Raw genomic sequence first — 17,572 nt, 5'->3', positions numbered from 1 at the left:
TCAGATTGACTTTGTTTTATGTTAGATTTGGTTTGAATTTTTTTAAACAATTTAGTATGAGATATACACAAAAACAATAAATCAGGATGGGGGCAAATATTTTTCCTCTACACGGTATATCCAAGCTTAGATCTCATGCTTGTGTATCAATGTGTGTTTATTTTTCAGTTTTCACTCCTTGTTCATGTCTACATGCTCTACAAGTGTCTCTATTAAAAATGGAGCTAGAAAGCTATTTCCGGACTCTCATGTTATTCATGACTAGAGTTTGGCTGGCTGTCTAATTTTGGTTAAGAACACTAATTGGAGGACTGTACTGGTGTGCTACCTAAGGCCAGGGTTGGGGAGTAACGGAAAACATGTAACGGGGTTATGTATTTAAAATACAAAATATAAGTAACTGCATTCCACTACAGTTACAATTTAAATAATTGGTAATCAGAATACAGTTACATTCAAAGAGTATTTTGATTACTGAAGAGATTACTTTGCATTTTATTGTCATTTGTTTCATTTAATATTTAGTCCTTTCAAATGGAAAACATTTATACATATAAATGATGCGATCCAAAGTGCATTTGAACAGCGGTGAAACACTTTCTTATGATGTGTTACATTCATACGAGCAGACAGAGAAGTACGTTTGAAGTAAGTTTGGAGCAGAAGAAATAGAAATAAACCTTGTGTAAATTGTCAGCTTTATGCTAAGATAAAATGCTATTTCTAGCCATTTTACATGCACGTTACCAGGCACGATCATATTTTTTTATCAAGAAAATTCACTTTAGATCATAATAATTTTTTTTCTAGTAAGACCTTTGATATAAGGGCAAAAATCATATTCTTGATAATTTTTTTATTGTTTTCCTGTAAAAATATCTAAAAATCCTTAAAACAAGATCAATTTGATTAATCTTGTTTTAGAAACAACACTGCATAAGATATTTAGGTTTTTCAGAGAATGTATTTTTAACGTGTATTTTGTCTTACAAAAAGTGAAAAAGTGAAAAAATCTACCAGTGCTGAAGAATGTTACTGACCTTGAGTAATCTAAAGGAATACATTACAAATTACATTTTACAGCATGTAATCTGTAATCTGTAGTGGAATACATTTCAAAAGTAACCCTCCCAACCCTGCCTAAGGCTGAGACTACCCTCAATATAAAAGCACATTAAATACTAACAGAGCAAGAGTTACTTTAGTGTTAAGTATATACAATGGCATAGATTTGGCTTGAACATTGGGGGTGGGGGTTGCAGCGTAAATGTAACATTTACATGTTTCCATTGATCATGGTATAAATAATAGTGGGGTTGTACTTGCTTGTTTTGATTATTGGGGGGAGGTAACCCTCCCCCCATCCCGCCCAGAATCTACATCCATGAGTATCCATAATTTCAACAGAAATAGCAAGTTGAAGTTGTTTTCTACAGGAAGAAATTTTTTTTCTCTTTAGCAGGGCAAAAGTACTCACAAGAAGAGTTGTTTGGGTTTGGTGTTTATGCTCCTACAGATGTCGTACTCCACTGTCAGTGATATCACCCGGGTACCACAGGCAGCCCACAGAGCTCTGCGCTCCTGAGAGTGACCCGAGGGGCCGACACACATCAGTGGAGTGTTCACATCACCAATCTGCAGCGATTTCACTGGAGCTCCATTCTTCACCTACAGCCAAAAAATATCAAAATATACTACCACTAAATATATAACTGCTACATCATCTGCACTTTAATTGGGGTTCCCACACCTTTTGACCATTAATTGTTCCTCACGAGTCATATGCAGTACATTTATGGTGCTTTTATTATGTTTTTTTTGTCCCTTAGGAGTTTGACAGACATGGTCACAATGAACTTGAATGTTATTTGGAAAAGTTCTGGGTGAAGATTCTTCAAAAAGTTATATTTTTGTAAAAAAAAAAAAACTGCATGTAGATTTAAAGTGTGAGTGTGAATGAATAATGACAGAATTTTAATTTCTGGATCAACTATTCCTTTAATAAATTGCCATGACTTTTCAAGGGCTGGCAAATCACAATTAAAAAAAAAATCCCCTGATATTTCCAGGTTTTTCCTTTTAGAACCCTGGGAATTCGTTAATATATCAACAATAATCGTCACAAAGCAATACCTCCAAGACTGAATCTTCATAAATCACTAGGGTTCCATCTGCTGTCCCCACCAGTAGGTAACTCTTTAAACATCTGAAAAATTACCAACACCATTCTGTCATCTTAAGGTACATGATCTAAAGATCCATGTCACTTCCTGTTGAGATATTTGATGTTCAGACCTGTGCTGTAGATCTGTGTGGAAGTACAGTGATGTCACGGAGTCCTTCACACTCTTCAGAGAGTGCACAATCTCTGCGCTCCTCGTGTCCATGACAATGAGTGAACCAGACTGAGTACCAGCAACTAACCAATCATAGGCTGACCGTGGAGCTCTAACCATCACCACACATAGGACAGGACTGCTGTCAATATCCTTAAAGAGGTTGAAAAGAAACAAAATACTCTATATTCTAACCATTACATTTTACTGAAGGATTGTTTAAAGGTCAGTAAAGATTCATTAGAACATTGTGAAAGTGCTGTACGTGGCTTAAGCTCCTCCCCGTCTCCAGATCCAGTGATGCCACACAGCCCAGCTTCTGACTGCTGCTGCCGCCCCCGATCCACACATGAACCTCTCGTCCTCCATTCACACCTCCACCTGCACTGGAGAGGGCAAGACACTCACCCGGTAAACTCGACAACGTCAGCTCTCGCATCAGACACAACATCTCTGCAGAATTCAGACGATCATACACCTACAACACACACATATTGATATTAATTCACATTATAAACATCATTTGTGCAGTGGTCCTTGATAAAATGAAATTATTTGTCCAACCTGAGCAGATGTGGGTCTGTCCTGGGGGTTTTCTCTCAAGCAGTCCCTCATGAGAGACTCATACCCTGGCCATGGAGAACAGCCGTAATCATTCACTGGATCTACATGAGTGATGGAGACAGTTATAGAGCTATAGTATAGATCTCAAAGGGACAGACAAATAAATTGACAGCCTTGCCAATTCACATTTTATGTTTTCAATATTTAGGAGTAAATTTTGAATAAATATTGTAAAATAAGCATATTTTCGGCAATTTTGTGTTTGTCTCTTTTGCTATTATTATATTCAATTACATCATATATATATATATATATATATATATATACACAGTGGGAAGAAAAAGTATGTGAACCCTTTGGAATTAGCTGGTTTTCTGCATTAATTGGTCATAAAATGTGACCTCATCTTCATCAAAGTCACAAATATAGACAAACACAATGTGCTTAAGCTAACAACACACAAACAGTTATAATCTTTCATGTCTTTATTGAACACATCCCTTTAAACATTCACAGTGTTGTGGAAAAAGAAACTGAACCCTTGGATTTAATAACTGGTCGATCCTCCTTTGGCAGCATTAACCTCAACCAAGCGTTTCCGGTAGCTTTTATTTTTTTTATTTTTTTTGTGAAGCTATTCTGTAGTGGATTTACTTCGATGTTTAGGGTCATTGTCCTGCTGCATCACTCAACTTCTACTGAGCTTCAGCTGGTGCACAGCCACCCTGACATTATCCTGTAGGATATCTTGATAAACTTGGGAATTAATTTTTCCCTCAATGATGGCAAGCGGTCCAGGCCCTGAAGCAGCAGAGCAGCCCCAAATCATGATGCTCCTTCCACCGTACGTCACCATTGGGATGATGTTTTCATGTTGGTATGTGTGCCCTTTTTACGCCATACGCAAACTGAGTGTTCTTCCCAAATAATTCAACCTTAGTTTCATCAGTCCAAAAAACATTTTCCCAGTAGTGTCATGGAGTGTCAAAGTGGCCTTTGCCAAACTTCAGGCACGAAGCAATGTTTTTGTTGGAGAGCAGCGGCTTCCTTCGTGGTGTCCTGCCATGGACACCATGGCTGTTTAATGTTTTCCATATAGTAGACTCATGAACAGAGATTCCAGTTCCAATGATTCCTTCAAGTATTTAGCTGTCACTCTAGGGTTCTTTTTTTACCTCATTGAGCATTTTGTGGTGTGCCCTTTGAGTCATCTTGGCTGGACGGCCACTTCTAGGGAGAGTAGCCACAGTACTAAATTGTCTCCATTTATAGACAATTTGTCTAACTGTAGACAGATGAATATTTAAGCTCTTCGAGATCAAACCAGATTTTAAGACAAATGTATTCATAAATGCAGGAAATTCCAAAAGATTCACATACTTTTTCTTGCCACTGTATATATATATATATATATATATATATATATACACACACACACACACGTATACATACCCTCACTGAGCACTTTATTAGAAACACTTGTATACCTATTTATTCATGCAAATAATTCAGATAACACTCTGTACAATTGTAGTGAGCAGAATAGCATCTCAGAATGCACAACACGTCGAACCTTGAGGTGGATGGGCTACAACAGCAGAAGAACACGTCAGGCACTTTATTAGGACCATAGTGTTCCTAATAAAGTGCTCATTGAGTGTATATTTATGTATATGCATGCTTGTATACTGTATGTATAACTAAATTATACTGAATTTTCCATCGGCAACCCTCTCTACCAATGATAGATTTTGGCATTGCTTTCAGTTTTGAAATAACCCATAGTGGTCAAACATGAATTATTATGTGGTGTCATTGAAAATTCGAATTTAAACCTGGAAATAAACAAAAGATTTAAAGGATTTAGAGTTGTGTACACAATGTAAGCAGGAAATGAGACAAAGGAACTCACACATTACCTGGTAGTTTCCCCTGTACAGCCACTTCATCAAACTCACTGGGAAACTTCATCCCGTTGGATATCCTCTCACCGTAGGTCAAAAGGTCATACAGCAGCAGACCAAACGAATACACATCAGCCTGGACATTATAGATGATATTCCCTCGAGCAACCTCAGGTGCTCTAAACCCTACGAGCAGAACAGATTCATTATTTATTAAGAATGTACACAAAAAGAGAGACAGACCGATAATCGGTTTGACTGATATTTTTAACCGATATTTCCACTTTTCCACTTATTGGTTCTTTAATACCGGGTTTACTGATAAAGTTGGACACAAAAGACTTTACATTTTAAATATTAATTTAGTGTGGAGCTTTGAACAAGTGTATATTGCAACTAAATTAATTTAACTAGTCAAATGAATTCTTTGTAGACTGTGCGCAGTATTCATTCTGTCAAGTATTTCACCAGAGCTTAGTGATAAATGATTAAGTTGTTAAAGTGCCTAAAAGCAGAAATAAAACAAGAATTACAAATCAGTTATGCATATTGTTATCATTAGACACTTAAACAAAAACATAATCAGTATCGTATCGGTCAGTAAAAACCAATATCGGTCAATCTCTAATCAAAACGTATTTTCTTAATATGTATTTTTTTTCTTGTTTTCCAGTTAAAATATTGAAACATCCTTAAAATAACATAGTGTACATTAACTTAATATCATAGTATAATAGACAATCTCTCAGAAAATATTAAATAATATATGTATATATTTACAAGTTTTTTGTGTAAACCTCTCTAAATTGTGTTAGATTTAAGACTGAACAGAAAAAATCTATAACTGCACAACTTAAAATGCAAGCTTATTAATAACTGACGTTTCAGCTTACCAGTCGGTTAATAAATAAGCTTGCATTTTGAGTTGTGTAGTTATATTTATTTCTGTATATACTTCTACCATAACTTGAACCTCGAAATTAAAAGTGTGCATTTATTTTAGAGTCTTTTTTAAAAGCTTTATGCTTGAAACAAGAAAAACAATATTTGCCAATTGGGTGAGAAAAATGTACTTAATTTGAGATATATTCTCTGAAAACACGTCTCAACTTTGCTTCTCACGTGAATTGATACACTGCAAAAAAATAAAAAATACTTGAGAAGCAGAATGACATAAGATATTAACTCTTGTTCTTAGAAAAAAAAAAAATGTAGTGGCGTGTATGCTTAAAAGTAAGAAAAACCAACCGTCTTTTCTGTTTGAATCAAGTTTTTTTTTCTTACCCCATTTGCAATTTTTTTTTCTTAGTATAAGCATAAATGTTACTCAATTTTGTTTGTTTTCTCTAAAATCAACACAAAATCTAACTTCAAATAAATTCATCTTGTTTTAAGAATGTTCGATATATTTGCTTAAAAAAAAAGAAAAAGACAAAAATACACAGAAAAAAAAATGACCTTCTGCAATGTATTTATATATTTGTACTGAAATATCTAAAATGTATTTATTTATTGAAAACAAGAAAAAAAAAATACTGATTAAGAAATACATTTTTTGCAGCATAACTGGTTTACACTACACTGAATTATGGTGACAGGAACAGTCACCTGGTGTTCCCTCTGAGCTGCGGACACCCATACTGCAGCAGTATTGTGCTATGCCATAGTCTGTTATCTTAACAATGACCTCAGAGTCTGTTTTCAGATTAAACAACAGAACATTGTGTGGCTTCAGATCCCGATAGATAATCATAGAGGAGTGCAAATATCTGTTTGGACACAAAGCACAGACAAAAACAAATTAAATAAATATTCTGAGTTCAATAAATTGTTCTTTATTCACAGCATCTGTGGCATTAAAATAATTTTGCCGCATCCTTCAGTTTGTAAAAACAAACACAAATTGTGTTAATAGTAATGCACAAACAATGGAAGCCTATAAGGGCAAAACATTGCTCTGGAATACATTTTAAAAATAGTTTTAAAAGTACAGCCACTAGAAAAGTGTGTGTTGTGTATCTTCTGTACACACCTGAGACCATCCGCCACATGCAGAGCTATCCTGTGCTGTAGTTTACGACTGAGACTGCTGTTCTCCTGCTCAAACAGCGAATCCAGAGAGCCGCACGGAGCCAGTTCCATCACCAGAATGTGCGGGTTACAGCCAGCGGCCAGCAAGCCCACCAGACTGGGGTGACGCAGTCTGCCGAGCACTACCAGTTCCTGGAGAAAGAGAAAATTCTTCCTTCTTGAAAATCTAGCAGTAATGCGCTGATGATGGTCCACAGTTGCAAGTAACAGATAACAGTTCTTTCTGTTTTGAAGTGCTTTCATACTCTCAATTTGTATTTTTGCTTGATACATGACAAGTTACATTCAATATGGGATTATATTTTGGCACAAATCTAATCCCATATTTAATGCAGCATTTTTGTTGTCAGAGAGTAGAGAAAAAAATGATGTGATGCTGGAAATGTTGCACCTGGTTAGGACATCTCTACTTTAAATTAATAAGCTTACAAGCATCAACACAAAATTCGAATTCTATGAGGAATTAGCTGTGCATTCCAAAGCCACTGAGCACAGCTGGGAAAGTATGGAAATCATAGCTAAATGAGGTGTGTTCATGCAAGCACTGTATGTTTCCAGGAACTGACTCACCTGTCGTACCAGTCGGTGAACATAAAGCGCACTTGCATGTTTGTTGAAAATCTTTACAGCAACTTCCTCATTCTTGTACACAGCTTTATATACAGACCCAAATCCTCCATCACCTTCAAAATAATTACATTTTCATTATGATTTAATTTGCTTGTTGGTGTTCTTTTTTTTTTTTTTTTTTAGACATTAAGGACATTCCCATCCAGAACTAGTTTATGGAAATGTTGGTGTTTATTGATGTACTAACCCAGCAGATACTCTTTGGAGAGCTCCATCTCCAGCGCCTCTGGATCCAGTATCGTGCTGGAGGGCTGGTCACTCAGCACCAGATCTGGAGAGATCTGAGAGATGGGCAGAGTACAGCTGGGGTCTTCTGGATTCACCAGCAGACCATCTGAAAGACAAGCAATCAGACAACACAGACACTCAAGACATGCTTAAAGGATAAACAGCAATTTTTATACAGCATTATCATTATACACCAAGTCAGAAATCAAAAGTAGCTGTGTTTCAGAATGTGATGATGTTTAGATGCCATGGACAGATACCTGCACTGATGTTAGAGAGCAGATCTTCCAGCTGCATCTTCTGGCAGTGTTGTCCATCGTTAAAGCTGTACAGAACCCATTTCTTCAGCAGTGTTTCTCCAGAGCCATGGACGTCAGTGGTGAGGAGGACTGGAAACCATTCCTCCAGGAGAGAGTCTATGTGATCCACCACCTGCCCCAACAACACACAACCTGCATACAGGACGGAGTTAACATTATCACCATGAACACATCATCATAACATGATCACCATCACCATCACCTCTATCACCTCCATCATAATCAACATCACAACATAATCATCAACAGCAACATTCCGTCATCACATCTCCACCATTAACACCACAACATCCATTACATCACCATTAACACCATCACATCACCTTCACTACCATAACATGACCATCACCACCACCATCACAGTATCATCACTACCACAACATCTTTACCACCAATATCGCATCACCACAACCTCTATAACATAATCACCACCATCTCATCACCACCATTACAACCACTAGTGGTGCACCGATCAGGAAATTTGAGGCCGATACCGATCACCGATTTTTTTTAACACTATGATCAGCCGATACCGATTTTTTTGAAAAGTGCCCTCAGCCACACTTTTGCAAGTTATATTCTGCAGTTATGTTTATGTCCCACACAGTAAAATTAAATTAATTGTGAATTGCTAACATGTATTTGTATTGAAAACAGTTATGAACAGTTCTGTTGTAAATATCAGTGGTCACTGTGACATAGTGGTAACCAGTAAAAACTACGAGGGCATCACACACAGCAGAGATATGTTCAAAAATAAGAAAGTTGTCTATTACTAGCTCCAAAACTGCTCCTGTGAGGAATCATTAGTATTTATGATTTGTTTACCACCTTTGGCATTTTGTTGCAATACAAATCACCAATTATTAAGCAAATGTGTGAAGACGCGGTGCCGTTATTTCAGGTTAAACAGTTATGTCTGTTATTAGTGGCAATGCGACCAACATCAGTCTGATTTAAATTGGGATCCTCAATTAAATTGGGAATAGTGCTGAGATGAGTGACATGAGATATTGAGAGCACCTGGAGAGCACGCTTGTTTGATTGACACTGAGAGTGCTCATGCTGACATCATTTACATTTATGCATTTGGCAGATGCTTTTATCCAAAGTGACTTACAGTGCCCTTATTACAGGGACAATCCCCCTGGAGCAACCTGGAGTTAAGTGCTTTGCTCAAGGACACAATGGTGGTGGCTGTGGGAATTGAACCAACAACCTTTTGCTTACCAGTTCAGTGCTTTAGTCCACTATGCCACCACCACCCATCATCATCATCATCATCACCATCACGACCATAATCACTGACACATCACCATCACTACCATAACACCATTACCATCATAACATTACAACTACCATCACATCACAATCTTCATCTTCACCATCATTATCATCACCACCACCATCACTGTAACGTTTAGGACAGCCAAACCTCATGCATCGTATTTTCCAGAAATAAAGTCGCACCTGGTTAAAATCGTGTGGTTGAGAGAAAAAAGTCTGTATATAAGTCTGACTGATGTTTTCATATCTTTGTGTATAAGCATATGTGTTTTAGTGTGCAGTGTATTTGACGGGGCGACAATAATTACGTATAAATTATGTAAATATGTTGCTTCAGACTATAAGTCGCAGGACATTTCCGATGATGAAAAAAAATGTGACTTGTATTCTGGAAAATATGGTATGTCTACAAGTAACTCTCACCTTTGCGGGAACATGGGACTGTGATCTTGATAAAGCTGGCAGGGTTCTCTTCTAGAGATGAGGCCTCCACCAGACAGTAAGCTTCAGCAGACCAGCTCAGGTAAATGCCCTTCCTCCAGTAGATCCGGTTTGGTCTCAAAGCTTTTTCTGAAGATGACAAACACAGTAAAGACCATCTTAAAAAAACAACAAATAAAGAGCGCAATTCAGCCTACATCAATTTTAATATGACAAATAAAGATAGTAAATACTATTTAAACTAATTTTTGCAACCCAACCATGCTAACGTTTACACAAGATCTAAATGCCATTTTTAAATATGGAGATTATTTTCATATTCACCCCATGGATATCCATAAGCAACTGCCTAACATCTAAAAACTTTGTGCATCGTCTTTTATGTTTTAGGTGTGTTACCTCTGCCATAGAGCATAAACGATGACACCTCCAGCAGATGACTGATCTGTCTGGACCAGAAGCCCATGGGGAAGTATGGCATTTCATACATACGAATGATCACCTCTGAGTTCTCACAGTGAGGAAGCTCGATCACCGGCCTGTGATCTGACAGACTGTGAACATACCAAACATGTCTCTCAATCAATGACACAAATCATTTTTCCATGCATCAAATCCTGTAGATTATATAAAATATATATATATATATATATTAATTAGAATACCATATATCAGAACAAAACTACACATTATCAATTGAACAACCCCTCAGTAATTACACTTATGAAAGTCTCACAAACCTACAGCAAACATCACAATAGCTGCTCTGTGTTCATTTTGAATCAGACATGATTAAAAATGACCACACTTCAGCGACAACTAGTCAGTAATCATTTCAACTGATTCAGTGAGACCAGTTTAAACTGATAACTAGTCACTTTGGGGCTGATTCATGAATGTTTTTGACTAATTCATTAAAAAGAATTGGATCATAAAGGCCCGATAAACTTCCTACGAAATTAAAGAACGAACGTGTGTGACGTAATTTAGAACAAAATCTGGCCAAAAAGACTGTGTTTTTGCGTTTGTTTCGGTGGTTCGCAACAGCTCGCCTAGGCTATCTTTTAGGAAAACTTCTAGTTGTGACCTGGAACTCCACCTACTACTTTGTTTACGTTGTTCAGTCAGAAATCAACATGAACACATCGATGTGCAGAGTTATTAGCGAGCTGGTGCAAATGTACATACATCTGTACAATCATTTGCTTAGAGACATTTTCCAAGAATAAGTTGTCTCCACGGAATGATTCTTACTGTAGATTTGATACATTAATAGGTTTGATTTATTGCTATCAGACTTTAGGTCTATAAATTAAAATGAGCCATTTCTCATCCTAATTTTGTGTTCAGTTTTAAAGGGCGTATTAAGTTATCCAGAAATGAGCAGTGAATGTTTTTCTCATTTTCAGTCTTGTTGCTTGATTAATATTCCATACAATTTAATATGTATGAGATGTCTGCAATTTAAATGACTGTGGTTAATTATATAATAATTATTATATTAGTAGACACCATGTGCCCCCTTTGTTTTTCCTTGATATTTTTAAAGCAGCATAAAGTGAATCTGGACTTTATATGCGTCAAACGATCATGTGTTGTGCATGTGCTCTTTCTGTGTACAGCAGGGTTTAACCATGGATTTAACAAATAAACCCTGCATAAAGTGAGATTTTGTCCAATATATATATTAGATGAAATCATGTTTAATGATCCCAAAACAAATAAAAATTATTTAATTCACGAATGACACTGCCTTCATTTAAGAAAAGTTTTTTTTTCTTCTAATGTACAATCATTTAAAGCTTTTTTCTCTGCGCATGAATGCAGCAAGTGATGTCGGAAGATGTTATCCGCAACCACTAATCTAGAGTCCTTTTTTTTATTTACATTTCACTTATCGTGAAGGTGTGGATTTGGCTTTGGGAAACTGACCAGCAGCTATGTGCCTCTTTATCCAGGAGCAGAAATCGAAAGCAACAGACGGTCGATTAAATGAGAAAATTTCGCTATGAAATTCTCTTTGTGAGAGCGCAAATTTTTACTAATCAAATGCTCAATTGTACAATGGAGGCATGAAAGCAGAATGCTCCGCCTGCAAATTAGGACACACTGATCTGCAAAATCATACATGTTCATTGGTTTTGATCGACCGATATGAGGTTTTTAATGGCCGATGTGATATCCAGAGAGCAGTGTGGCCGATAGGCTGATACAATGCCGATATTTCACACAATTTAATATAGTAAATAACAAACATAACATTACTAAAAAACATTACTCTTATTTAGCACTATATTTACTCAATTTCACACACAACTTTAACTTTGTAAAAAAGAATCTAAAAAAATAATATTGTATTTTAAATGATAGATAGCAGTTTCTTCTGATTTGTTTAGTCATCAAATTTTAGTAATTTATTTGCACATGAAGATATTGTTAATATATTAGGAAGAAGGAAATAACAGCACACACAGTAGTCCAGCAACCATGGATGGCATGTCCACGTTAGCAATCGTATTTTCTCATAAAATACTGAATAAAACCAACTGTACATACAGTGCATAGGACATTGAATAAGACATTTACTCATAGCACACGTGAAGCGATTTTACCTTGAAGTTCCACTCACGTGCTCGTGCAGATCCAGCATGAGCAGCAATCTCCTGACAGTTTAAACAGCCTGGATCGCCTGTTTGGATTGTCACAGGTCAGACCGTCATGATTTGTGAATCAGAGGAACTTTTGATCCTGATCCTGAAGTTTTTTATTCTGGCTGATAGAATACGCACTTCAGAGGAAGATATTAGATGAGCGCTCGACAGGAAGAAAACTCTGAATTTTCATGAGGTTCGTGAAACGTCAAGATATCTGCATATTTGCAGATGGTATAAGAAGTTTTATTGATATTTGCCTTTCATCATTAGAAAAGACAGTTAAAAGTTACAGGGAACTGCTGGGGAGAGGTTGATAAAATACATGCTTCAGATGAAGATTTATGAGCGTTCCACAGGATGCTGGATCTGCTGAAGTTGTGTGAGGTTGGTTTATTACATCTGTTTAAATGAGCAGACGTTGATATTTGCCTTTTTATCATTAGACAAGACAGTTAAAAGTTACAAGTTCAGCTGTTGAGGAGAGAGAGGGAGAATGAAACAGGCGAGCACTTTAACATTATGAGCTCAAACGCGTCTGCCGTGGTTCTGATATGTGGACCGTTTAAATGACACTGTGTTGCACACCGGTCTACTATTGTAGTAACACGAGGGCACGTAACAACAAAACAAACAGTGATTGGTCGTTTACATGTCTCAGTTGCTTCACATGCAAGCAGGCGATTCTCAGCGCCCTCAAGAAACAAATCGGCCAAAGGGAAATATTTATTTAAAATTCAGAATATCGGACGATTTATCGGCTTCGGCGATATATCTGTCGACCACTAGATTTGATGTAGGGATTTTTGGTGTGTGTTTGCTGGGATTCAATGAAATATGCTTTGCCAATATACAGTATTATCAAGCTTACATATTCAATTGAAGGTGCTCTAATATTCGCAACCCCATAGAACCGGGCCTGCATCTAGCTGGCAGGTGCACTGACATGAGTGCAAAATAACAAGATACCTTACTATCTACTTATCTATTAATTTATTATCGAATAGTAGTGTAGCCTGCTAACTCACCTTTTGCTGCACTACCATGTTCACATAGCACATCCTCGTGCTTTCTGGCAGTGTGACATGCAATGGTCTCTCCACACTCCCTTTCGATTTCCTCGTTCTTAACTTTGATTTACTCTTTGCATTTATTTAGGCTATAAGGTTTGCAACTTCACTAAAACAATGTTTGAACTCCATAACCTCAGGCCTATTGCTTTTTTCGCAGGTTCCCAAACCAGCATATCACGAAGTGCATTCTGGGTTGAGCAAACGGTGCTGAGCGGCCTGAGCGAGAGGAGTGGAATCTTCAAAAAGGTGCTCTCCGCTCAGGTGGAATTATCACCACTCCGCTCAATGCTTCGCTCACTCCGCTCACATGCTCTGAATGTAACCTATGCATATTATTGCTGCGCATAGTGTGTTAGCACATTACGTCATAAATTCAAAATGTAAACAAGACAAATTAAACATTTTCTATAGCATATACTGTAAATTACTTTAAATCATCATCGAGTGGTTAAAACAACTTCTTTTACTGACCTCATGTGAATTTCACTCAAAGAATGAGGCATAAAGTCATTGATTAAACATTTTAATGTCACATTAGTTTAGGTTTTACCGAGTGTCCTCATATTTAAATGTACTTCTAAACGCCTCCCTCAGCGGTGTGGCTGGTGTCTGAATGTTCGCAAACAGCATACCGTTGCTTGGCTGTTTAGAACTTCTTTTTGCCCCTGGATGAAGAATGAACAAGAACTTCTCCAGAAGTATATCTGGGCCTTTAGGGTAATCCATTATCTTATGCTGTATTTGTTTTTGCACGTTTAATATCACTGTAATATAAAAAAAAAAAATCTTGATTAAAAAAAAAGACCTATGACTACCTGCTGGGCAAAAGTAACTGGTCCTCTCCAAAGGGCAGGGCGATCTGAAACTTTTCCAGCAATTTGAAGTATTGAGTGAGGTGATCTTGAGGGAAACAGCGGCTTTTATCCAGAAACTTCTCTACAGTGGAGCGCTGTACTACTCCTCTAGCACTGTCCCACTGACCAGAACTCCTCAAAGTCAATGTCTGTCAATCAACACATCAGATATTAGAGAAATATTACTACTGTCAATCAGTCAAATAGAGATAAGATATGTGTGTGCATGTTACCTGTGAGATGATGTTACAAAGCCACTGTGGGTCAATGAAGTACAGATCCTTTAACTGCAACACTGGATCATCAAAATGCAGCAAAACACCTGGAAAAAGAGGAAGAGCAGTCTCAGTTTCAGACGAAATGCCCAAGGAATGCTCACTGACCGACTGATGCATACTGTGATAAAAATGGCAAGAGCTTTCCAAAATCACAAGCTCCAACCTGATTGGCTGGACATAAGTACATAACTTCTGGGAGTCAGGGTACACAAGCTTTTATCAGTCTGTTGGGAAACAAAGTCATGTTTACACACCAGGCTGCAACAATGAGCACTTCTGAGGAAGAGTTCCTGGATTTGCCGAAGTGTGTAATCATGACATTGAATCTTTTAAAAGAAATGGCAATTTCCGTTCACACTACGACAGCATTTTTGCCCAGCAAAAGTACTTGAAAATGTCGTCTTCGCATTGTAGTGTGGACAGGGAAAATGTAGATATCTGAAAACGAAGACATATTTGTTGTCATGTGATGCAGTCATGTGATCCATTCAACCAAAAACAATCAAGATGACGGCCCATGTTGTAGAGGTGCTGTTGTGCCTGCTATCTACTTTGACAGCATTGTTAAAGATAAATGTTACTTTGTACATACTATACGCAATATCGGGATTTAAGTGTTTTCATATGTTTCAGTGTGGACAAGAAAGTTTGGGAAAACGGCAGTGTGGATGTAGATTGTTTTGAAAATGTATCTGGATTAATGTGGATGTAGCCTTAGTGTGGACGTGGACAAAGTGTTAAGTGTAAGACTGTCAAAATAAAATTCAAAATTAGAATACTTGTCAAATTTAAGATAAAAATGCACATTTGAATGCTAAAATAACAATTAGAATTTTGGATGTGTGCCAAGCACTGATGATGACTTACATTTTAAAGGTTGAATTTACATTTACATTGAAACCGCATCTAAAAAAAATTGCATAGTTACTGCACGTGATGCTGAAAAACACCCAGCGAGACACACGCAATGGTCTTGCGCATGCTTGCATAGTAAAAGATGGTCGCAATTGGAGTGAACAGCCCAGAGGTGAAGGTCTTTAGCCGTTGTATCTTGACTATGCCTTCCTCTCTTATCAGCATCTCACTACATAAGCATTAGGTACGTACCTACAACTGTATTTAATAAAAAAAAATTTTTTTTTAAAACAAAACAACTGTGTGACCACCGGTACTATGAAGCTTGAGTCTTTTTTTTCTGCCCCGATCGGGCTTCCGGGTGAGTCCGCCGGCTCGTCTCACGGCGAGTTCGACCTCTTATTCGGAGCCCGTGAAAGTGATGAGCTCTCGAGCGCAGCATCGGAGAGCGGGCTCGTCCAGTCAGAAACCTCAGCTGGGCTCCTCCCTTCGGGGTCGATCGCCCAGTCACAGGCTGACGCGGAGATGACGACATGCTTTCCCGGGCAGCCGCGAGTGTCGGTTAGAGTGGATTTCACCACTCTTCCCTGAACCCTCGCGGCTCGCTGATTGGTTCCTGGACTCGCGGCGCCGCTCAAAGCCACGCCCCGCCCCGTTCCTTTCTTCCTGGAAGTGCATGAAGAGTTGACAAGGTCGCGGGAGGCACTTTTTACTGCCCGGTCCCGATCTTTTCAGTTTCCCTGCTCTCACTACCCTCGATGGTGGGGCGGCCAAGGGTTATTCGGCAATCCCCCAGTGGATAAAGGCGCTCGAGGTGCACCTATGCCTGCAGAGCGCCGCCACCTGGCGTGGGTGCCTAAAGCCCCCGTCCAAGGCCTGTAGGTTTACGTCGTCTCTGACGGCCAAGGCCTACGGTGCTGCTGGACCAGCCGCCTCCGCCCTGCATGCCATGGCTCTCCTGCAAGTCCGCCAAAGCGCTAAAGGAACTGCACGAGGGTAGTTCCGCCCCAGATTTGATGCAGGAACTGCGCTCGGCGACCGACCTCGCCCTCCGGGCGACGAAGGTCACGGCGCGGTCTCTCGGGCGGACGATGGCCACACTAGTGGTCCAGGAGCGCCACCTGTGGCTCAACCTGGTCTAGATGGGCGAGGCCGACAAGACACGGTTCCTTGCTGCCCCCATTTCCCAGGCGGGCCTATTCGGTGACACCGTTGAGGACTTTGCCCAGCAGTTCTCGACGGTAAAGCAGCAGACAGAGGCAATCCAGCACATCCTGCCCCGGCGCGGCTCAAGACCCTGCACCCCGTCTGCTCGTCGCCAAGGGCGTCCCACTGCGGTGACTGCACCGGCTCCGCCGCAGCCCACCCCTCCGGCCCGGCCCCGGCGTGGAGCCCACCGCAGGAAGCCGACGCCACCCGTAACACAGCCGGCACCGAAGAACCCACAGAGGTCTTCAAAGTGCCCCTGAGACGGGCAACCCAGGGACGAGGGAACCCACTCACGTGGAGCTGGTAGAAAGACCACTCCATCTCCCGGTGGAGGGCCGGGTGGAAAATCTTTTGTTGCCTTTTTGTTTGATCTCGCCGCACACCCAAGTGGCTGCTGTACCCAACAGTTCAGCAAAAGAGCGGCTTCCTTCCTCCCTGGGTCACATACCCGGTGTGTACGGTCGTCACCACGACCACCGTCCACGGGCTTTATCTTGCAGGATTGGCGCTCCAGCGGTGCCCTTTCCGCCCCTGAGCGCCCAGCTGTGGCACAAATCCACCCCCGATGTGACAGCCTCCACGGGTCTCGAGGACAGGCCTCTTCCTCCCCCAACCCAGGCTGTTCCGGGGGTGGTCACAAGGAGCCAGGTAAGTGCTTCGATGTCCCTAGACTCAGCACGGCCACGACGTGCTGTGGCACCTCGCGCTCCGCCCCGCCGCAAGGCCCCACCTGCCGGTAAGTCCGACGACGTTGTCCCCTTGGTCCCACTCGCACGGAATTTGGACGCATGGCTTGCGCTTCCCAATCCATCGCGGTGGTTGATCCGGACCGTCCGACTCGGCTGCGCGAT

General features: G+C 39.8%; 1 protein-coding gene across 2 annotated transcripts in view; it reads right to left on the bottom strand.

Moving 5' to 3' along the window:
• lrrk2 (leucine-rich repeat kinase 2) overlaps positions 1–17,572 on the bottom strand; it is a 90,808-nt gene that overhangs the window by 12,978 nt on the left and 60,258 nt on the right. For both annotated transcript variants that reach the window (XM_051690322.1, XM_051690323.1), the window contains 15 exons: positions 14,613–14,701; positions 14,341–14,528; positions 10,201–10,355; positions 9,784–9,930; positions 8,014–8,205; positions 7,713–7,859; positions 7,466–7,578; positions 6,837–7,027; positions 6,413–6,573; positions 4,820–4,990; positions 2,901–3,001; positions 2,602–2,814; positions 2,296–2,489; positions 2,134–2,206; positions 1,478–1,668 (listed from right to left, as the gene is read on the bottom strand). In XM_051690322.1, coding sequence (XP_051546282.1) covers positions 1,478–1,668; positions 2,134–2,206; positions 2,296–2,489; positions 2,602–2,814; positions 2,901–3,001; positions 4,820–4,990; positions 6,413–6,573; positions 6,837–7,027; positions 7,466–7,578; positions 7,713–7,859; positions 8,014–8,205; positions 9,784–9,930; positions 10,201–10,355; positions 14,341–14,528; positions 14,613–14,701 — 2,326 coding nt within the window. The remainder of the gene's footprint in view (positions 1–1,477; positions 1,669–2,133; positions 2,207–2,295; positions 2,490–2,601; positions 2,815–2,900; positions 3,002–4,819; positions 4,991–6,412; positions 6,574–6,836; positions 7,028–7,465; positions 7,579–7,712; positions 7,860–8,013; positions 8,206–9,783; positions 9,931–10,200; positions 10,356–14,340; positions 14,529–14,612; positions 14,702–17,572) is intronic.

Source organism: Myxocyprinus asiaticus, chromosome 46 (assembly GCF_019703515.2).
Source record: "Myxocyprinus asiaticus isolate MX2 ecotype Aquarium Trade chromosome 46, UBuf_Myxa_2, whole genome shotgun sequence".
NCBI lineage: Eukaryota > Metazoa > Chordata > Actinopteri > Cypriniformes > Catostomidae > Myxocyprinus > Myxocyprinus asiaticus.
The sequence above is the reverse complement of the archived record's forward strand: the minus strand, read 5'-3'. Positions and strand labels throughout refer to the sequence as shown.